We start from the raw sequence: 23,741 nt of genomic DNA, 5'->3' as shown, positions 1-23,741 counted from the left end.
AAACTCAAGTGGCAGACTCTGCAAGAGAGGCGCTCCGCATCACAGTGTAGCTTGCTGTCCAGGTTTCGAGAGGGTGTGTTTCTGGATGAGGTTTCGAATTTGTTGCTTCCCCCTACTTATACGAATGTAAAATTAGAGAGATTCTAGCGCGCACGGAGGCTTTCCAGCAGTCGTTCTTCCCGTGAACCGTACGCGACTGGAATAGGAAAGGGAGGTAATGACAGTGGCACGTAAAGTGCCCTTCGTCACACACCGTTGGGTGGCTTGCGGAGTATAAATGTAGATGTAGATGTAGATGCGTGTTCCTTAATGAAGAGTTGCCTGGGAGAGAGATTTTCACTCTGCAGCAGAGTGTGCGCTGATATATGTGACTAAGTCATGTCTCCATAATTTCCTTTCTTCTAGGAGTGCTAGTTCTTCAAGGTTCGCAGGAGACCTTCTGCAAAGTTTGGAAGGTAGGAGACAAGGTACTGGCAGGAGTAAAGCTGAGAGGACGGCGCATGAGTCATGCTTACAGCCGTATTTACAGGCTTTGTCAATTCCTTTGGTAATAATTGGACTGCAAGTAGGCTGATGGGTAGCTCAGATGGTAGAGCACTTGCCCGCAAAAGGCAAAGGTCCCTAGTCAGAGTCCAAATCTCGGTCCGGCACACAGTTTTAATCTGCCAGGAAGTTTCATATAAGCACACACTCCACTGCAGAGTGAAAATCTCATTCTGTATACATTTATGTTTCATAAAGACTATTATTTCTTTCACTGGACAGTCCTAGAATGACTTCATAAATGATTGTGATTATAGCAGCCAAAACCTTTACTTCTGCGCACATGCTCACTGAATGAAAAGTAAGGCCATTTTAAAATACTATAATATTTCTAAATGAGAGGGTAAGAAAATGTGAAGGTCAAAATATTATGGTGGTGAAATAATGTATTCATTAAATATGTTTTGTCATACATGCAGTTTTCATTGCAGGTCATCCATTTATTAAACTTCACTGATTTCCCTCTGCTAAAAGTATGTTCAAGTTGCCTTGCGTGTGAGCTCTTGTACCTGAGTCATGAGTTTCTCGTAACACCACTCCCTAGCCGCAAATTTGATGTCCATGCTGACTCCCTCTACAGCATTGGCATGAACACCATCAGTTTGGCAGTGTTTCAATACAATCACCATCCACTATAAACACAGCTGAAGCACCAGATGGAGTTTTGGATCTGGTGGAAACCTTGCTGTATTGTCCATTGAGGAATGTCTTCATCCCAGCTCCTCTTGCAGCTATGATCTAACACAGTCCAACATCTCTGACTTCTCGATAGTATTTGCATTGCCTCTTCACGACAGCAGAGACACAGGTCTCATCAAGATACTTATAACTGCCTCTTTTGATTGATGCCAATCCCACACAGGCTGGATGGTTACCACTTGGAGGGATTGGTTAAGAAGTTTGCAGTGCAAGCCCATTATCAGACTGTGCTTGATTGCTGGCAGAGTGAAACCATTCTGTCTACTACAGCACTGGGAGGGGGAGGGGTTGGCAAGTCCCTCACCCCATCCAGAAAATATCCCCAGAACTCATTTTGACAGCAGGCTGAGAAGATCTAAGGCCATTGTTTAGGGTCTGGAATGTGGAAATATCCCCTCCCCTACCTATGTTAAATCTGGGATACCCAGGGTTGGAGTCAAGTGCCCTACCCACTAGGCTACCATTCCCTGCCCAGTTAAAGGGGAGAAGGTTGTTGTATCTACACTGGCTAAACAGATGACGTTTGACCCGAAGTCATCATACAGCATCCATGTCCCATTGTGCTTATGAGTTTCTCAGACCTCACACTATGTCAGTGGCCACATGAGCTGATACCGTGGACACAGTTGGGAACAAACGTGAGACCACCAATTCACCACTGCTGCTCAGAATAGATGATCTACGTGCACCACATATAGCATAATTTTTTTAAATTTTTTAGCTTTCTAGATTCTATGCACTCTGCGGGGTTCTCTTATTTACAGGCTTTGTCAGTTCCTTTGGTAATAATTGGACTGCAAGTAGGCTGATCTGTTCAGTTGCTAAAAACAAACCAAAACTTTTGTGTGAATTGATCTATAAGTGTGTGTGTGTGTGTGTGTGTGTGTGTGTGTGTGTGTGTGTGTCAGTCAACCTACTGGTGCTGGTGTACTGTGACGAACAAGTGGGTGTCTGGGTACTCCAGACTTCAGCTATCACCAACTTTCTCCTCTGAATATGAAAATATTTTGTTCATGCTGACCTACATAGGGAGAAATGAGCATCATAATAAAATAAGGGAAATCAGAGCTCACATGGACAGATGTACACTATGGAATCAAAAGTATCTGGAACCTGGCTGAAAATGACTTAAAAGTTCATGGCACCCTCCATCGGTAATTCTGGAATTCAATATGTTGTTGGCCCACCCTTAGCCTTGATGACAGCTTCCGCTCTTGCAGGCATACATTCAATCAGGTGCTGGAAGGTTTCTTGGGGAATGGCAGACCATTCTTCATGGAGTGCTGCACTGAGGAGAGGTATCGATGTCGGTCGGTGAGGCCTGGTACAAAGTCAATGTTCCAAAACATCTCAAAGATGTTCTATAGGATTCACGTCGGGACTCTGTGCAGGCCAGTCCACTACAGGGAAGTTAATGTCATGTAACCACTCCACCACAGCCCGTGCATTATGAACAGGTGCTCAATCATGTTGAAAGATGCAATTACCATTGCCAAATTGCTCTTCAACAGTGGGAAGCAAGAAGGTGCTTAAAACATCAATGTAGGCCCATGCTGCGATAGTGCCATGCAAACAACAAGGGGTGCAAGCCCCCTCCATGAAAAACATGACCACACCATAACACCACCGCCTCCGAATTTTCTGTTGGCGCTACACACATTGGCAGATGACCTCCACCGGGCATTCACCATACCCACACCCTGCCATCGGATCGCCAAACTGTGTACTGTGATTCGTTACTCCACACAATGTTTTTCCACTATTCAATCATCCAATGTTTACGCTCCATACACCAAGCGAGGCGTCATTTGGCATATATCGGCGTGATGTGTGGCTTATGAGCAGCCACTTGACCATGAAATCCAAGTTTTCTCACCTCCCGCCTAACTTTCATAGTACTTGCAGTGGATCCTGATGCAGTTTGGAATTCCTGTGTGATGGTCTAGATAGATGTCTGCGTATTACACATTGCAACCTGCCTGTCAGTCAACAGATGAGATTGGCCTGTACGCTTTTGTGCTGTATGTGTCCCTTCACGTTTCCATTTCACTATGACATCGAAAACAGTGGACCTAGGGATGTTCAGAAGTGTGGACATCTGACGTACAGAGTTATGACACAAGTGACACCCAATCACCTGACCACCATTTTGCTCTCTCACAATGTCTACATCTACACCTACATAATACTCCGCAAGCCACCTAGTGGTGTGTGGTGGAGGGTACTTTAGGTACCACTATCTGATCCCTCCAACCCTGTTCTACTCGTGAATAGTGCGTTGGAAGAATGATTGTTGGTAAGCCTCTGTATTGGCTCTGATTTCTCGAATTTTTTCCTCATGGTCAATATGTGAGATGTATGTGGGGGGAAGTAATATGTTGTCTGACTCCTCCTGAAAAGTGCTGACCCAAAATTTCAGTAGTAAATCTCTCCGTGATGGACAACGTCTCTCTTGTAACGTCTGCCAGTGGAGTTTGTTTAGCATCTCTGTTATGCTCTCTTGCCAGCTAAACAATCCCGCGATGAAACGTGCCGCTCTTTGTTGGACCTTCTCTATCTCCTCTATCAGTCCTACCTGATAGGGATCCCAGATAGATGAACAGTACTCAAAAATTGGGCGAACAAGTGCCCTATAAGCCACTTCTTTTGTGGATGAGTTACGTTTCCCTAAGATTCATTTGAAAAATGTGAGTCTTGTGTCTGCTTTTCCCACTATCTTTTTTGTATGGTCATTCCAGTTAAGGTCACTCCGGATAGTTACACCTAGATGTTTTATGGCAGATGCTGTCCCCAGATGTTTGTTATCAATAGTGTAGCTGTACAGTAGTGGATTTCTTTTCCTATGTATGTGCAATATGTTACATTTTTTTACGTTCAGGGTAATGCACCATTCATCAATTCTCTGCAGGTCATTCTGCAAATTCTTACTATCTTCTGGCGTTACTACTTTGGTATAAACAACTGCATTATCTGCGAATTGCCTTAAAGAGCATCCGACGTTTTCTATTAGATCGTTTATATATATTGTGAACAGCAACGGTCCTATCACACTTCCCTGTGGTACTCCAGATATTACCTTTACATCTGTCAATTTAGTTCCTTTAAGAGCGATGTGTGGAGTTCTATCTGCAAGAAAGTCTTGAATCCAGTCACAGGTCTGCACCAATACTCCCTAAGCTTGTATTTTTTTCATTAAACAGCATTGCGGGACGGTGTCAAATGCCTTACGACATCAGCCTGAGCACGATATAGGTCTATAATTGTGTGGATCTGTCTTATGACCTTTCTTAAAAACGGGAGTGATCTGCGCTTTTTTCCAGTCGTTAGGTACCTTTCGTTGCTCAAGTGATCTACGATAAATTACTGTTAGAAGGGGAGCAAGTTCTTTCACATAATATTTATAGTATCTTATAGGTATCTATCTGGTTCTGAAGTGTTTGTAGCTGCTTTTCAAGTCTGTGATCGGTTATCTCAATACCTACTGAGGTCGTTGGTATGGAGTAACTGGCAGTAGGTGACAGCACAATGCACCTAATATGAGAAACATATGGTTCTGGGTTTTGGGGGTGTCCGGATACTTTTGATCACATAGTGTATGTTAGTTTTTTTTGCATGCTCTTTGAGAATGGAATTAGAGAGAATTATTGTGAAGGTGGTTGGGTAAACCCTTTGTCCAGCACTTAAGTGTGATTTGCAGAGTAGCCATGTAGATGTAGATGTAGCTCTTTAGTCAGACAGTGTTGAGTGCTGTGGACATATTTGACCCCTACCCTACTTTTTTTCCTGGGTATCAGTCAACCAAAAGTCTTTTTAATAATATGACAGCAGCATTCCCAAACTATAATGCTTTTGTTGTGGTATACATTACACAGTCCAGTTACATTAGTGTAACGACTGCCTATGTTCAATGTCACTGTGCAAAACCACTCTCAGATGGCTGGTGGCAACACTAGCTGTGTAGCAGTGCCTAGGCAGCTGTGGTGCACTGTGGGCTGTAGACGACAGGGCTGAATGGTGGCTGTGGAGATGTGTACAGGTGAATAGACATGTAACTCTTGAGTAACTGACGACCGAGGTGAACTGAGGGGGCTACCAGCAGCGTCTCCTCAATGGCCAGTCTGTGAACGTCATTGTATATTGGCCTCGACAGCAGGCGCCTAGTTCTTGTGCCCGTGTCGATTGCTATTTATCGGTGACAAAGACTGGAATTTGTATTTCAGTACTGCTGCTGGAAATCAACTGAGTGGTCACAGGTGGCCTTTCCAGGTGAATCACATTTTATTCTCCATTGGACAGATGGCTGTTGGTGTGTACTTCTCTGCGACAGTCATCAGGAGTGCCCAGGCTGGAGGAGGGAGTGTTACAGTTCACAAAATGTTTTTGTGCCATTGCCTGGGTGTTCTCGTCATTCTGGAAAGCTCAGTGGATAATCACACATGCACATCTCTCCTCGGGGTCCGTATCCACACCTACGTGCTGTTTGGCTTTTCGTCAGCATGATGGCACCAACCAGAAGGACAGAGCAATGTGTCACACAGCTCACAGTGTATGTGCATAATTCAAAGAACGCCAGGATGAGTTTACAGTACTCCCCTTGCGGCGGCGCGGTTCCTTCCATCCCTTTACGACGAACCTGCATCTACCTGTGAACATTGTCTCAGCAGATCATCAGTAGGGAAGCCGAGCAAAACCTACTATACTTCAACGTTAACCAGGCTGCAATTAAAGTCACTAATCTAAATTTCAGGAGAAAGTTTTCAAACGAAATGAAAGTTGGAAATGTCCTTAATTAAGTCTGTCGGTACCTAATGCAGTCACAGTTTTTAGCCACCGACAAATACGCCACGCAGAATTTATGTCTTTTCTCATCATAAAATTCACTAAAAAAATTCTGAAATTTCTACACACCCATCGGAATAATTATGCTGTCACTTTACAACACTTTTGATGTATGAAACACTGCTAGATCCGGCAACTTATCATTTCCATCGGAACTATTATGACACACGTCTGAACTGTTTCATGGCTAGGCTCTGACTCCTCTCTAGAATACTCTTAAGTCTTCTCTACCAGCAGAGAAAGGCGCGCGAAGAATATTGCTTTACCATTGGTGATTTTATTCAACAGCCAACAGCAAAACAACATTCTCCCGCGTCAGTCCGTGCTTTTTATCAATAACCAATCGCAAAATAGTAAACCTAACGACTGCACTTTTTACCGACGTAATTATCTAATATGCTGAAGTTTTGTTTATGCATAAAGTTAGTTACTATTGTTATTTATGCCTGAATTAACTTTCCCTTTACCATAAACTTACGTTACAGATCTATTCTACAAAAATCCCCTTTGTCCACATCCATATGTCTTCGAAATGTTCCCACACTAAATGCCACCACATAACTCGTTAAACAATTATCTTCATATTAACCTTAAACCACACTCACGCATCATTCATACTGCTAAAACACATTTACAACATTTTACATACACAAAAAGACATAATAACACTTTATGAAAATACTAGAACAGTTTATGAAAAACATTCTATTACTTTAGTGCACTCTAGTGGGCATAATCGAAACTAAATTACAGTCCCCTATCCAATTCTGTCCTTTATCGGCTGATACATAAACTACATGCGCGTCCAGTCTCACGTCACCATCTGTCACCATCCAACTCTGAGACACTTCTCCCACTTAACCGCCTCCAAGGCAGGATCAGTATACGACGCTTCGCCTCACCCTGGCCACCAAACTTCACAGATTTAAACTCAGTCGTGAATCTGTGGGATCACCTCTATCGGTCTGTTAGCACCATGGATCCGTTGCCATGAAACCAAGTGCAGCTGCCACAGCACTAGAGTCCCTCCACATCCCTGTCAGTACCTTCCAGATAATCATTGGCTCTCTTCCCGCCAGTCTGCACTGCAAAAGGTGTTTATTAATGCTTCTGATAGGTGGTCCCATTAATTTGACTGGACCACGCATTTTAAAAAATGGTAAAGTATTTCCATGAGTATCATCATCATGTTAGTAGTAAATAACTGAGGTTTTTGTTTTATTTAGCATCAAATGTTTTGAACAAAAATTTTAGTCATTATTGTTAATATTGCACATCATTTTTAATTGTAGGATGTTTATGTTGGAAGCCAGACAGCTGGATTGGTAGCATGCTGCAACTTTATAAGGAACACTATGGAATCATTTGGAGTAACTTCTTCTACAGGACAGGTAAGCTGTTCATTCTTATAACAGAGATGACACAAAAGATTGAAACTGAAATGCTTGCTCTTGAATAATTGCAAAGGAGTTATTTTGCATATTCAGTCAGACTCCCTCTGATTTCTCCCATATAATATTGCACCATGTACTGTTTCTGTATTCATAACAAATGTGAGTCAAGGCAGGAGTTTATTTCAGCAAGAAATTGTGGTGTCACCGCCATGGTCCGTTAGTATACGTCGGACCCACGTGTTGCCACTATCAGTGATTGCAGACCGAGTGCCGCCACACGGCAGGTCTAGTCTAGAGAGACTCCCTAGCCCTCGCCCCAGTTGTACAGCCGACTTTGCTAGCAATGGTTCACTGTCTACATACGCTCTCATTTGCAGAGACGACAGTTTAGCATAGCCTTCAGCTAGGACATTTGCTGCGACCTAGCAAGGTGCCATATTCAGTTACTATAATTACTATCTTCAAGAATATATTCTGAACAGATAATATTGTGAGTCATGTACCATCAAGAGCGACGTTCATCATTAATGGATTAAAGTTAAGTATCAAATTAATTACGTCCGCTTTCTGAATTCTCATTCCTTGTCATGTTCCAGACCTCACGTCAGTATAGTTCTTCCCTCCTCATGCCAGCCTGCATGAGCTAAAATGCATGCATTTCGGTCTCCACTCGTAACACGGTGTTGGCTCTTCTGCTAACACAAAAGAAATACAACTCTGTATTGAAAGATAATGTTCTGCGCTTCACTGGTTGCTAGAACTAAGACTAATCACCATTTTAAATTAAATTAGCCATGAAGGAGGGTATGATACGTAAGATGTGCCAGTGGCCAACTGCACGTTTCTTGTTGCTGTCTCGAGTAAAAGGAAGGACTTATACATATTGTAAACAAAATTGGGTATTGGCTTGAGGCCAAGAGTGACAGGATTTTTGAAACAGTACTGTTTGTGATCTGTTGCATACTTCTGTAGTGTGTGTTTGTAACATATAGGCAAATTGCACCATATATGAACACAACTGTCATGAAGAGTTCCGCATACTATGGGTGTAGAAGTAAACAGTGGCCACAAAAGCTTGCCCGGGCTAATTAGTGTGCTACAGCTGAGCAGCTCACCATCAGATTAACTAGGAGTCTATGAAACATTTGTTTAAAAACAAATATAAAGCTCCAAAATAATTACATTGAATTTCAAATTCCCTTTTGGCTACCCTGATTTTAAATTTTTACTATTTTTAAATATTACTTTTGTCAAATTGTGCTGTAGTTCTTTGTTGATTCATTCCCCTGCCTCTGCCCAATCCAAACTAGTTCTCCACCTCTTAGCAATGTTGTCATAGTGCAGATATTCAGAGATTTCACAGTATTACATGTCTCCAAGTTCCTCTGGTTGGTCAGGAAACATGGGGAGCTCAAATAGGTGGATTTAACTGACTGCCATGTGTTTCCATCAGAAGTTTTTGATAGATTTGGATACAAAAGCTTGCTGAAAAATATTATGTTTGTGTGTGTTTCAGAGAAAACATGCAGAGAAAAAGAAAATTGCCTAAAATTTACTGCTGCTTTTGAATGCATGGGAATAAAACAACAAAATTCACAATAGAGAATAATGTAAAAACTGACTCTCTGTTTTGCGGGATATAAGTGGATTTTGTTTTCTATGAGGATGAAACTGCTAGAAGGGTATGGAAAGTTTTGAAGATCTTGATTGAATTTAAAGTAAGAGTAATGTTAATTTTCCTGTGAAAAGTAAGAAAAATAAATTAAGAATAATGAAACCCATGATTTTGTACGAGGGTTGGAACTTAAATGGTGGCAACTATTTATTCACAACTGATACAAAAGCGTTACATGTTTGCACCTGTTACTGTCCTTCAAAGTAGTCACCAGTGTTGTGTAGAACCCATTGTCAGTGATGTGGAAGGCGTAGTATACCGTTAGCAGAGCCTGTTCTGTTGATGGTGCAATGGAGCGGTCTACTGCCTGTCGAATCTCCGGAACAGTTCTGAAGCAGAGGCTGCAGTGGATGGGCACCACTGTTGTGGGCCGGCCATGGGGATCCAACAGACGTTCAGCACGCCAGAGTCCTCCGATCGGTCCTCACCAGTGGCCATCCTAGTTACTGCTCGCACTGAGGCTGACCCTCCACCTGTGGTTGAGTGGGAGGTCGCCCTGGGGCAAAGCAGGTGGCGAAAGGCTTCCCAGGCAGCCGCACGGAAGGCCTCCCTGGTTTGTCTGACAAACAGGTTCCAGGTGTTGTCTGTGGCTGACACTGTCGCTGAGCCAGATGCTGTCGCCTGTCCTCTTTCAGGAGGGAACCACTCAGCCTGGAAGATCCAGGCAATCGCAGAGGGTGGGATTATTTGTAGTTGGGAGCTCCAATGTTAGGTGCGTTATGGGGCCCCTTAGGGACTTGGCTGACAAGAAGGGTAAGAAAACCAATGTGCACTCCATGTGCATACCGGGTGGAGTCATTCCAGATGTGGAAAGGGTCCTCTGGATGCCATGAAGAGCACAGGGTGCTGCCAACTGCATGTGGTTGCTCACGTCGGTACCAATGATGTGTGTCACTTTGAATCAGAAGAGATTCTCTCTGGTTTTGAGCGGCTAACAGAAGTGGTAAAGGCTGCCAGTCTTGCTTGCAAGACATAAGCAGTACTGACCATTTGCAGCATAGGCGACAGGACCAATTGCAGACCTGTGGTGCAGAACTGAGTGGAAGGTCTGAATCAGAGGCTCAGATGGTTCTGCGACTGTGTAGGCTGCAGATTCCTCGACTTGCACCAAAGGGTGGTTGGGTTTCGGGTCCCACTGAATAGGTCAGGTGTCCACTATAAGCAGGAGGCGGCTACACGGGTAGCAGGGGCTGTGTGGCATGGACTGGGCGGTTTTTTTAGGTTAGAGGGTCTCAGGAAAACACAAGAAGGTCTTCAGTCACAAAGGGTACAGGCTGAACACAGGAAGAACGTACAGCAAACACTGGTATAACAGTTGTAAATTATCGTAGCTGTGTTGGGAAAGTACCAGAGCTCCAAGCACTAATAGAAAGCACTGATGCTCAAATCGTTATAGGCACTGAAAGCTGGCTAAAGCCGGATATAAGCTCAGCCGAAATTTTTGCGAAGAACTTAACGGTGTTCCGAAAGAATAGGCTAAAGACGGTTGACAGTGGTGTGTTTGTTGCTGTCAGAAGTAGTTTATCTTGTCACAAAATTGAAGTAGATACTTCCTGTGAGTATGGGCAGAGGTCATTGTTGGCAACTGGAATAAAACAATAATTGGATCCTTTTACCGACCTCTCAGTTCAGATGATACAGTTGCTGAAAGGTTCAAAGAAAACTTGAGTTTGATTTCAAACACGTACCCGACTCATACGATAATAGTTAGTGGTGACTTTAATTTACCCTTGATATTTTGGCGAAAATACACGTTTAATTCCGGAGGTACGCGTAAAATATCATCCGAAATTGTGCTAAACGCATTCTCTGAAAATTATTTCGAGCAGATAGTTCATGAGCCCACGCGAATAGTAAACGGTTGTGAAAACACACTTGACCTCTTAGCAACAAATAATCCTGAGTTAATTACGAGCATCAAAACCGATTCAAGGATTAGTGAACACAGAGTTGTCGTAGCGAGATTGAATATTGTAATCCCCAAATCCTTGAAAAATAAGCGAAAAATATACCTATTCAAAAAATCAGATAAAAATTCACTTGACCACTTCCTAAGAGACAATCTCCACTCATTCCAATTTAATAATATAAGTGTAGACCAGATGTGGCTTAAATTCAAAGAAATAGTATCAGCAGCAATTGAGAGATTTATACCAAATAAATTAACAAACGACGGAGCTGATCCTCCTTGATACACAAAACAGGTTATAACACTGTTGCAGAAACAATGAAACAAACATGCCAACTTTAAACAGATGCAAAATCCCTAAGATTGACGAAATTCCCAAGATTGGCAATCTGTTACAGAAGCTCAAAGTTTAGCGCAGACTTCAATGCGAGGTACCTATAACAGTTTCCACAATGAAACTTTGTCTCGAAACCTGGCAGAAAATTCAAAGAGATTCTGGTCATACGTGAAGTATATTAATGGCAAGAAACAATCAATGCCTTCTCTGTGCGATAGCAATGGAGATACTATCGAAGACAGCGCTGCCAAAGCAGAGTTACTAAGCACAGCCTTCTGAAATGCTTTCACAAAAGAAGATGAAGTAAATATTCCAGAATTCGAATTGAGAACAGCTGCCAACATGAGTAACGTAGAAGTAAATATCTTCGGAGTAGAGAAGTAACTTAAATCACTTAATAAAAGCAAGTCTTCTGGTCCAGACTGTATACCAATTAGGTTCCTTTCCGAGTATGCTGATGCATTAGCTCCTTACTTAACAATCATATACAACCGTTCGCTCTACAAAAGATACGTACCCAAAGACTGGAAAGTTGCACAGGTCACACCGATATTCATGAAACGTAGTAGGAGTAATCCACTAAATTACGGACCCATATTGTTAGCATCAATATGCAGCAGGATTTTAGAACATATATTGTGTTCAAACATTATGAAGAAAACGGTCTATTGACGCAGTCACATGGGTTTAGAAAACATCGTTCCTGTGAAACACAACTAGCTCTTCATTCACATGATGTGTTGAGTGCTGTTGACAAGGGATTTCAGATCGATTCTGTATTTCTGGATTTCCGGAAGGTTTTTGACACTGTACCACACAAGTGGCTCGTAGTGAAATTGCGTGCTTATGGAATATCGTATCAGTTATGTGACTGGATTTGTGATTTCCTGTCAGAGAGGTCACAGTTCGTAGTAATTGACAGAAAGTCATTGAGTAAAACAGAAGTGATTTCTGGCATTCCCCTGGGTAGTATTATAGGCCCTTTGCTGTTTCTTATCTATATAAACAATTTTGGAGACAATCTGAGCAGCCGTCTTCGGTTGTTTGCAGATGACGCTGTCGTTTATCGACTAATAAAGTCATCAGAAGATCAAAACAAAGTGCAAAACTATTTAGAAAAGATATCTGAATGGTGCAAAAAGTGGCAGTTGACCCTAAATAACAAAAAGTGTGAGGTCATCCACATGAGCGCCAAAAGGAACTCGTTAAACTTCAGTTACACGATAAATCAGTCTAATCTAAAAGCCGTAAATTCAACTAAATACCTAGATATTACAATTATGAACAACTTAAATTGGGAGGAATACATAGAAAATGTTGTGGGGAAGGCTAACCAAAGACTGTGTTTTATTGGCAGGACACTTAGAAAATGTAACAGACCTACTAAGGAGACTTCCTACACTATGCTTGTCCGTCCTCTTTTAGAATACTGCTGCGCGGTGTGGGATTCTTACCAGATAGGACTGACAGAGAACATCGAAAAAGTTCAAATAAAGGCAGCACGATTTGTATTATCGCGAAATATGGGAGAGAGTGTCACAGAAATGATACAGGATTTGGGCTGGAAATCATTAAAAGAAAGACATTTTTTGTTGCGACGGAATCTTCTCACGAAATTCCAATCACCAACTTTCTCCTCCAAATGCGAAAATATTTTTGTTGACACCGACCTACATAGGGAGGAACGATCACCACGATAAAGTAAGGGAAACCAGAGCTCGTACAGAAAAATATAGTTGTTCATTCTTTCCGTGCACTATACGAGATTGGAATAATAGAGAATTGTGAAGGTGGTTCGATGAACCCTCTGCCAGGCACTTGAATGTGATTTGCAGAGTATCCATGTAGATGTAGATGTAGAAGCGAATGCCATGAAGTGGTTCCTTCATCTTCGGAATCAAATCAAAATCACAAGGACTTAAGTCCGGGGAGTATGGTGGATGGTACAGTACTTCCCAGTCCTATCGACCAAACAGAGAAGCCACATCTTGCACTGTATTTGCCCATGCATTGTTATGCGAAATGGTGGGTGGGTTGCTCAGAAAGTGTCGTTGCTTCTTGTGCAAAGCTGGTCACAGATGATGCTCCAAAGATGAACAGTAATACTGTGCATTGACGGTCTATCGTGGAGGAACATAATGTGTTAGGATAACACCATCACAGTTGTACATGAGAATCACCATACTGGGGCTCTGACGCACTTTCAACTTTCGCAGTGACCCATAATGACGCCATTCGTTGGATTGGCATTTCAGTTTTAGCTCATACGATGTGGCACATGCCTCATCCAGTGTTACTATACGGCACGAGAAAGCCTCACCTTCATGCTCATAGCTCTCCGAGTGCATCTGTAACACATCCATTTCTGCATTTCCGTCAAGTCATGCGTAACCCATCGTGATGCAGTTTTTCGCTTGTCCAGGTGTTTCTTCAGTATGGGAAGCACAGTCATATCGCTAATCCAGTTTTGTGGGCAAGCTCATGAATCATATGGGGTCGATCACTGTCCACTAACACGGCAATAGCATGCACTTCTTCTTCAGAGATGCTAGGATGACCTGCCCGATGCATTTCTGCCACAGTTTGCTGACCGTTGAAGGCTTTTACCCAATGTGCCACTGTTCTGCATGGCAGTGCCAATTCCGCGCACACCTTTTGAAGACCTTGATGACACTGTCATGCTGTATGACCTCTGGCACATTCAATCTTGATCCAACTCTGTTGTTCCTGTTTTGAAAACATAGTGACACCATTATGTTAGACCACTCACTCAGAAGTGACTGTATTTTCCTCGACTGCGCGCACACCGGTGACATGGGGCGGACGAGTCCATTTGCTCGGAGGTAAGGTAGGTATGTCAACAACATGTGCTGTCAGCGACAATAGTAGATTCCATTGCATAGTGTCTCCACAGCAGTGTTGCCAGTATTTAAGTTCCAATCTACATATAAAAGTATTGGCTCTGGCCAGTGACAATTTAAAAAAAAACATTGGCATGAAACTTGCAGTAATTCATAAATAATTGTCATTTCTGCACAGGAAAAACTTTTTGGTTCTCGTGTTTTTATAACAACTGCTACATATATCATCTTCATTTTGACTTAAGAAGTTAAAGCTGTCTTCATCTCAGAATCATTGCCAGAGCTTAAAGAAGTGATAAGTAATAGAAGAAATCTTTGTCTTGCCAAGGGTCAAACCCGTACCTTTAAATTTGTAGTCTGACAGTACCCATCAAGACACTCCATTTTGATATACCATAACAAAATGTAATTTACTTTCTGATTACAAATGCAGACGTGTCCTCAGAGAAAATGTTTTTGTATATACCACAAGATATAGCCTGAAAGTCTATTTACTGTTTTTCATTGAATTAACACCTCCTCCATTTCTCATGGCCTCATGTGATGTTATTGGAATTATTAATCCAGAGCACTCTAGTTGTCAATTCTTCTTCCTCTGGCCAGCTCTGCACCAATCAAACGACCCCATCCTCCATTTTCTCTCGATGGCCTCCAACTTGCTTGTCACTTACTGCAGAACTAGTGTAGATAAGCAGAGCAAACATGCTATTCACAAACTCAGGCTTATTTGCCAGTTAACCATATATGCTGAGCGGGTCTATATTTGATGATATTGATAGGGCATTATACTCTAACTTGCTTCTTCTCTGCATGTTCAATTACTTTCACATTATTGAAACTGACCTTCTCCTAACAGGCAAAAATTCTGTTTGCTAATGAATTCTGTTGTCTGTGTAACTAGATAAATGAATGTTTGAATGCTCAATTTTAAGCAATGGCAAAAAGCACCTTGCTGGTGGAGTACTACTGGGGCAACAACATTATGCTGCAGAGAATGTTTTCATGGTTTATTCGGGGGCTACCCATCCCTGTGTGAGACACTCTTGAATTATTTTAGTATTTGTCATAATAGTGGATCTCATAAGTGCTGGGATGTAACAGCTGTCTCCCGAGAAGTATACTGTGGTTGTGATACATAGTACCAAATCTTGTGCAACTCTAATACTCACTACCAACCCATTATACAGTATATGTTCATATGGAGAGTTTTTTTTTGTCTTGATGTTAGGATTTATCGCCAAAAATTTCAAACACATGTTTGTATACAAAGTTTTGTTCCATTGCATTCATTGATAGAATGTGAGAAGAATAATTGTTTATATGCCATTGTGCAAGCAGTTTTTAGTCTAAATTTAATCTGCACTGCCTTTGAAGGTGGAATAACGGGGGGCTTGAAACATTTTCTTTGATTCTGTGCTGAGAAACAGTTATTGGAATTTCCTAAGTAGATTTTTATGCTATATTAGACCTTTTTCTGTGAGTGTCTGTCAGATGAAATCATTCACCATTTCTGCCACACCATTCTGGGAGCCACATAAGATGGTGACCATTCATTCTCCCATTTGATTTACCAATAACTGAACCTCTATAATCATCTCACTTTTTATCACTATGTGTTATTACTTATTTGTTGGACATTACTGACTCCGGTTGTAACTCATTCACTGTGTAATCACCGGCCGTTGTGGAAGTGGTTCTAGGCACTTCAGTTCAGAATCGTGTGACTGCTACGGTCACAGGTTCAAATCCTGCCCCGGGCCTGGATATATTTGTTGTTGCCGGCCGGTGTGGCCGTGTGAACCGAGTGACCGCTACGGTCGCAGGTTCGAATCCTGCGTCGGGAATGGATGTGTGTGATGTCCTTAGGTTAGTTAGGTTTATGTAGTTCTATGTTCTAGGGAATTGATGATCTCAGATGTTAAGTACCATAGTGCTCAGAACTATTTGAACCATTTTGAACTGTGTAATCAAAAGGGTATGCATTGAAAGTCAATTAGCAATCTTTGCCCAAGCTAATTTTTGTGAAGATCTGACCAGATTTTGCTATAGGTTTTATTAGATAGCATCTCCTCATGCATAATCATATCATCTGCAAATCATACATAACCACATTAGCTGCAAAGGTCTGATATTGCATCTAATATTACCCACTAAGTCATTGATATGTAGCATGAACACTAAGACATTATACTGTCATAGCTTTAGATAAAACCTAAATATTGAACACTAGGCTGCAAAAAAATGGCATTTTATATACTTTACAATATAAACCAGGTGCTTGCAGTGTGCTAAATAAAACATGAGAAGATACTCCTATTGTAATATTATTCTACAACTAACATATACCAGATGGTATGGAGTGAAGCATTTGTTCCCTCATGCCATTTTTGAGTGGAACATGCAAGGGAATGCCTAGCAATGTTACAAGGTATCCTCTGCCATGCACCATATCATTACTTGCAGAGTATGTATGTGGATATAGATGTAGAACCAGGTTATAACAATAATGCTAAAGAAGATCAATGTGATTTAATAATTCTTTGTTGCTGTGCCATGCTGCAATATCATGGACTACATCTATTTTGTACTGACATTGACACAGTTGTTGGGGGTGAGTTGAATGTTGTTGGACTGTACTCCTCTCTTTACTCTGTATTGTTTCCTGCATATTTTATTCTGCAACAATAGAAGTTTCATGTGACTGAACTATTGTCAGAGTCTGTGTTGTACGGACCCAAAAGTTTCATTCGTGCTGTCAACATCTCTCAGGGGTGTAGTGAATGGCAACATTGCAAACCATTGAATCTAAGTACAATTTCTGACATTGAGGATTACTATAAACGAAATGGCATTTGTGGCTAAGAACTTTCATTTTAAGAAACAAGACTTCATACATATACATTGATAATGTCTGTCAGTAGAAATTGTAATGGAGTAGCCACAATATGCATTTTCTGTGTGAAATGCACCGTCGAAAAGCCACAGATACATTAGAATGTGAAGAATGAGGACAGCCAGTGCCTTAAAATTCCATAAGAAACATGACATACCAGGAGAAGACCTTCTATTCCTCTGAAACATTTTTAAAGGCAGGAAATATTCACTGAGATTTTTCCTAACAAGAACTGCTTATGTCCTTGATGCAGTTGCTATTCCTGCATTTGTTGCTGTGCCTATGCCAGCTGCTGATGGTTTGCTTACGTTTTCGGTTGCTGCTATTCTTGTTGTAGCAGTAGCACTAGCTGCTGATACCAGTGGTTTTTAGGATCTACATAATTTAGATTAACTAGGTCCATAGTACACTGATGTAGGTTCTGAAAACTCTCAGCCACTTTTGTAAACATATAACATATTATTTATACACAATACAAAATCACATAGAAAAACAGTGGAAAAATACAGCAGGGCTGTTATACCACAACTGACTAATCTGATTAGTATTGCAGGATCATCATTGGAAAGTCAGGCTGCCATAGTTATGATTGTAGTTTCTAACCAAATATCAGCCAAATCCTGGTTTGTAGTAACATACAAATGACATAATCAGATAACCAGGAGACTGAGTTTATTGTCATACAGAACTGGCCCTCGAGTTACAGCAGTGGTGATAAAGGAAGTGTCTACTAACCAAGGATGTGATGCTTATGTGAAATGATTTACTGATGCTGGATTCAGAGAATGCTACTGTTCTATAAACAATAAAATGAGAAGTTTCTCCACCCCTGCCCAATCCAACCTTGTGTTCCAATCTTAATGGTCATATAAAGAAGTTAAACACTATGTGTTGCCTTCCACAGTATTTTCTAGAAATGAAAACATAATACTTTGTCAAAACTATACATTCAAACTTAGAAATGTTTGTAATATGTCTCTGAGACAGACCAGTGCTCTCTCTCTCTCTCTCTCTCTCTCTCTCTCTCTCTCTCTGTTGTGTGTGTGTGGGGGGGGGGGGGGGAGGTGAAGAATGTATTTTTTCTGATCGCTAAACAATTTTCCATCTTTTTTTACATACCTGTCCAGTGTTCACTGCCTCCTGCAGTTGGCAAGTAGTGATTTCTCATCATGTACAAATTACGTTCTGTCCAAGTTCTGCTATGGATATCTCATAAATCGTTAGAATCTGTTGAAATGTGCAAACTGGATTAAATTATGTATGTCATAAATGATGTCAGTACATGATGAGACTACCTAGAGCAGCAATATAGATCATATTGTGATTTGTGTTGCCTTTGACAATTCTGTGTATGAGTTCCAGTATCATGATCCCAGTATTTACCAAAGAGAGCAGCCTTGCAAGAATAATGGTGTTCACCATTGTTCTTGCAAGGCTGCTCTGTTTGGTAGGTGTCAGGGTGGTGATAGTGAATAGCAATGGATGTTTGTGCTAAATTGTTTGTTCTTAAGTATATTCTTCCACAAGACAAACTGTGTATGGTTAAGCATTGACATCTGGTAAGATTAATTATTACCCATTGGGTCAGCATATTTACATACTTATGCATAAAGGTTGTCATCATCATAGACTTGTGTAGTTACAGTTCCAAGTGAAATGGAGAGACATCCAAGTCTATACATCCAGTTAAATATAAACCATCCCACACCATGACATTGCCACATGATAAGAAATCTTTTTCATGAGTGTTTGTTTGATGAGAAGTGTTTCTGGATTCATCTAATGCATAGCATGGCTGAGGTCCCAAAATGACAAGAACATAGGACTCATGGCCAAGACTGCATGTATATGAATTTAAATCACTGAGTTCATTCCCATAATTGAGGCTGCGGAAGGGGAAAAGTGACAATATGTTATACCTGCTTTCTCAGTTTATATGCCAGCTTCATCAACTAATTTGCAAAGCACTGTACTGTGTCTTACAGAGAGAAAGTGAAAGAAACCTACTGTTCCAGAATGAAGTATAGCAGAAGCATTGAATTGGCTGTGACGCATGCACAGATGGTTCAGTTGCTAGAATGTTGCTCAAAAATGTAAAAAATGCAGATTCACTTCCTGACATAATAATTGGTTGTAATTTATCTGGAAGTGTCATTATGCAGTGTTGAGATCATGGAAGGCATTGCCTCATCCTATAATGTTAAAGTTTGTGATCGTTTGATTACTTTAAAAAAAATAGACTCAGAACACATTTTCTGTGCCTTCACCTCCTCCTCCTCCAGCAGTACTGATGTATGCCCTCCTTCTTTTCCCCTTTACTTCTGTACCCCTTCGCCCCTCCTTCTTCCACTACTTTTGTTCCCCCTCTCTCCTGACCATGTTCCTCTCCATATTGCCCCCACTTCATATCTCCCTCTTACCTTACATCCTGTCTCCTTACCTCCCAGTCCCCTAATCCCCTCCCCCACCTTCTCTCTACCCCCTCTCCCTTGCTATCCCTTCTATGCTCCTTCACTCCCTGTCTCCCATATATCCTCCTCTCCCCCCTCTTATTCTTCCCCCCTCTCTTATTCTTCCCCCTCTCTTATTCTTCCCCCTCTCTCATTCTTCCCCCTCTCTCATTCTTCCCCCTCTCTCATTCTTCCCCCTCTCTCATTCTTCCCCCTCTCTCATTCTTCACCCTCTCTTAATATTCCTCCTCTCTCATTCTCCCCCCTCTCTCATTCTCCCTCCTCTCTTACTCTCCCCCCTCTCTTCTTCTTTCCCCCTTCTCCCCCCCCCCCCACTTCTCTCTCCCTTCCCCCTTCAGTCCATCGCCCCCCAGCTCTCCATCTTCCTCCCACTGTCCATTTCCCCCTTCTCTCCCTCTTCCTCCCACTGTCCATTTCCCCCTTCTCTCCCTCTTTCTCCTTATATACCTCTTCCCTAGTCTCTCTCTTCCTCCTCCTGTCTCTTCATCCACTCCCTCTCTTTCCATCATCTTCCTCTACCCTCAAATTCTCCTCAACATCTCATCTCCTCTCCTCTCTTCATTTATTTACCCCTTTCCTGTCCCTCTCTCTTCCTAACCTTTTTTCCATCTTCTCATGTTGGCCATCTCTTCTTCCTCTCTGTTAATAATCACCATTTGTTTCTCATTTCCTTTTCTTTAAAAATAGTGCATTTTTTGTTATTAATGTCTGCTCCTTGCCTGTTTCTTACCATTATCTAATAGCCATGGCACCATTTGTAGTATCTTTGCTTATCTTGACATTTATTTCACAATGCCCTCACTGTGTCGTAGATATCTGTTTCCTTATTTAAGCCCCATCCCCCTACCTTTACCTTACGTAACTTTCCTTAGTCTCATGTCAAGTCTTTTTTCTCTTGAACTTTGGGTTATTTGATTGAGTCAGTTGATCAGTAGATGTAGCTTTGCATGAACTTGTTTTTCAGTTGTTCTTCTGGAGTATGAATCAAATTAGAAGAATTACAATGTGTTGATCTGTGCGTTATTTGTGGCATGCTGCATTATCTGTCAAATGAATTATATCCTGTTTATACTTACAGAGCATATAATAAAATATACTAAGATATGATGTAATAAGTTTTCTTCATAGTACATTATATACCTCTATTAAATACTTCTGTAATGTTTCAATTTATTTATTCTTACAGAAACATAGTGAAACAACAGTCACTGCTGATGTTGGGCTGGTTATCGATAGTGCATTGACATTCAGGAACACTGTCAGAGAATTATCTAAATCCTCACTGAAGGATAAAGATAGTGAGGTAATTAAGAGTTTTGCATTACATACAGTTGTTAATAATTTGTCTGTATGCTAACATGTTGCAGGTTCTCTACACATATTCCAGGGAAAGAAATTTGAAACTGAACTTTTAAAAAAGAGATCTCATATTTGCTTAACATGTTACACTCAGAGTTGTGTGCCACACTTATCATAAGTAAAGAGTGGTCTGGTGGCTAGGAATAGCTTGTCTGCACTGCCATCAAACTTTTGAAAGTGGGTATGTCACACACCAACAAGTAATTCCTTATCTCATCTACAGTGTTGTGTTGACTTGGTAGTGACCCGTTGAGTTACCTTCGTAACTGGTTGATGAGTCGAGGTATCATTCATAAAAGACTGAAGTAGGTGGTAGGAACGCCCATTTACAGAAATGAAGATAAACAAGTAACTTCTAATTATTGACATATCTCTTTGCATCCCATATTCTCAAACATTTTTGAAAAAATGATGTGCAACAGAATATTTAACCACCTTTCTGAGAATAACCTTTTAACGTTGTCTCAGTGTGGTTTCTATAGAGGCTTCTGTACTGAGAAAGCAATATGTGATCTCCTAAGTTAAGTTTTGGTACAACTAAACATGAAATATTACCCTATTGGCATTTTATTATGTGATTTACTAAGGCCTTTGATTGTGTAGATCATACAACAGTTCTACTAGGGAAACTAAAATGTTATAGCATTAAATACATTCTCCTTGCATTTTGGAATTTTATTGTAACAACAGAGAACAGAGGGTCACTTTAAGAAATAATATGACAGAAATAAGACCAAATTCAAAATAGGGAAACATTAAATATGAAGTCCTGCAAAGTTTGTTATTTGACCCCTTCAGATCTTGACCTACATGAATGCTTTGCCTTAAACCCTGAAGGACACTCTACCAGACAAAGCCAGAAGAATAATGGAACAGACTTACAGCTGGTTCACAGCAAATGCCAGACTCCTTAATTTTACAGAGACTCGTGTAATCCAATTCCAACCAAATTGAAAATTCCTTACAAATACCAGAAGTAGCTGTCAATGAGCACCCACTGGATGAGGCTCCATGTGCGAAAGTACTAGGTGTTCAGATGGATATTAAACTGAGGTGGCACCAGTGTGTGGATAAGTTAAGCAAAAAGTTCAGTTCTGCCTTCTTTGCACTTAAAAATCTCACTCATTGTGTTGACATGCAGATAGGTTTGTTAGCATACTCTATATACTTTCACTCACTACTGTCCTATGGCATGATCGTCTGGGACAGTGCAGCTAAGGTTAAAAATGTATTTATCCTATAGAAGCATGCAGTAAGAATATTGTGTAAAGTTAATAACCGAACAGCTTACAGAAGCTTCTTCGGGGACTTGAGGGATTCTTGCAGTTACATACCAATATGTAAACATCCTAATGGTATTGTGTGTGAGTTCAGCATGAACTGTGCAAATCACAACCACAATACTAGAAGTAAAATTTAATTTCCTTATGGATTATGCACTGCAATCTAGGGTTAAGACATAATAATGATAAATAGTTGCTGTGCCATGCAAGTCTGAAACACCCCATTGGCCATGTACTAAGATCAAGGAACTTTAGTGAAGAATTGGTTAGTGATGTATATAAAATAGTACTGAGAAACATGTAATTTTAGTGTCTAGCAGAAGAGGTGGTGACAGTCCAGCTACTTGGACGATGGTTGCTGATCAGGTTTTTATATATATATATATATATATATATATATAAAAATCACATTCTGTGTCTAGAGAGTTGTATGAATATAAATATGAACATGAATCTCAGTACCTGCTATGCAAATGTGATACATTACTGTCTGATTTTCCTGTTATTCATTACCTCCACATAGCATTATATGCAGTGATTATTTTCAGAATCATGCTGAAAAATCAAAAGCAAATTCAGAGGCCTTGCTGAAAGCATGTGACAACTTCAGGGATGATCTTCGCAGTGCCGGCATAATAATTAAGGTACATCAACTTCTGACAATATTAAATGTTACATTCAGCATGACTCTTTAATTCATTAAGAAGCAGACATAATAGAAAATAATTGAAGTGAAGTTTAACTTGGAATGAGATCAGTCTAATCATTAAAAAAGTATTACCAGTATTCATTGTGGCATTACATTATCTGCATGCAAGATAACAATTACAATTGATCTGTGGTTCCATACACACATTCTTTGAATTAGTCATGTAATTATACTGTTTTGGTTTTTCAGGATCATAACAAAAAGTCATCTTGGGTGTACAATAAAGCTGGAGTTGATAGAATAAAAAATACTGGAAAGATGTAAACCGTAATGATTTATGAAACTGTTGTATAATTTGAAACTTATTTATCAGTGTTGTCATTCTGTTACAACACTTAAATCAGATCGACCATTGTAATATTCTGTCTCTTTACATTTATGTGAATTAAAGAACTGAACTTTTGTTTGAGTTTTATGATAGAATATACCCTAAAGACAATTTTATAATTTGTACCACATGAAAGAGTTTGAAACTCACTGTCAAAAGAGCTATCTATAGCAGAGAACAAGTGTAAGATTCAGTTTTACTGTCTCATTTTTGTTCAAAGTAAAATAATTGATTTAAAAGGCAGAAAGTAATTGTGCATAACCTTCTATACCTGAATTAATCCTCAAGCAGAAGTTTTCACCATTATTCTCTGAAGTCAATGCTGTCACCACTTAGTGGTTCTCTTGCCGTATTGTAATTTCCTTGCTGCCTTTGTCATAGATTTTCATCACAATATAATGTGTGGAGCTTGGCTGTAGATGTTTAATTTGTGAGTGAAAA

At 40.6% G+C, this 23,741-nt stretch overlaps 1 protein-coding gene across 2 annotated transcripts in view; it reads left to right on the top strand.

The window, feature by feature from the left end:
* Positions 1 to 23,375, top strand: part of LOC126184767 (probable cysteine--tRNA ligase, mitochondrial) — a 109,661-nt gene extending 86,286 nt beyond the window's left edge. For both annotated transcript variants that reach the window (XM_049927320.1, XM_049927321.1), the window contains 4 exons: positions 7,374 to 7,472; positions 20,808 to 20,924; positions 22,812 to 22,907; positions 23,162 to 23,375. In XM_049927320.1, coding sequence (XP_049783277.1) covers positions 7,374 to 7,472; positions 20,808 to 20,924; positions 22,812 to 22,907; positions 23,162 to 23,236 — 387 coding nt within the window. In that variant the 3' untranslated portion in view covers positions 23,237 to 23,375. The remainder of the gene's footprint in view (positions 1 to 7,373; positions 7,473 to 20,807; positions 20,925 to 22,811; positions 22,908 to 23,161) is intronic.
* Positions 23,376 to 23,741: the final 366 nt, after the last annotated feature.

The sequence above is a fragment of the Schistocerca cancellata genome, chromosome 4 (assembly GCF_023864275.1).
Source record: "Schistocerca cancellata isolate TAMUIC-IGC-003103 chromosome 4, iqSchCanc2.1, whole genome shotgun sequence".
Classification (NCBI taxonomy): Eukaryota; Metazoa; Arthropoda; class Insecta; order Orthoptera; family Acrididae; genus Schistocerca; species Schistocerca cancellata.
The sequence above is the reverse complement of the archived record's forward strand: the minus strand, read 5'-3'. Positions and strand labels throughout refer to the sequence as shown.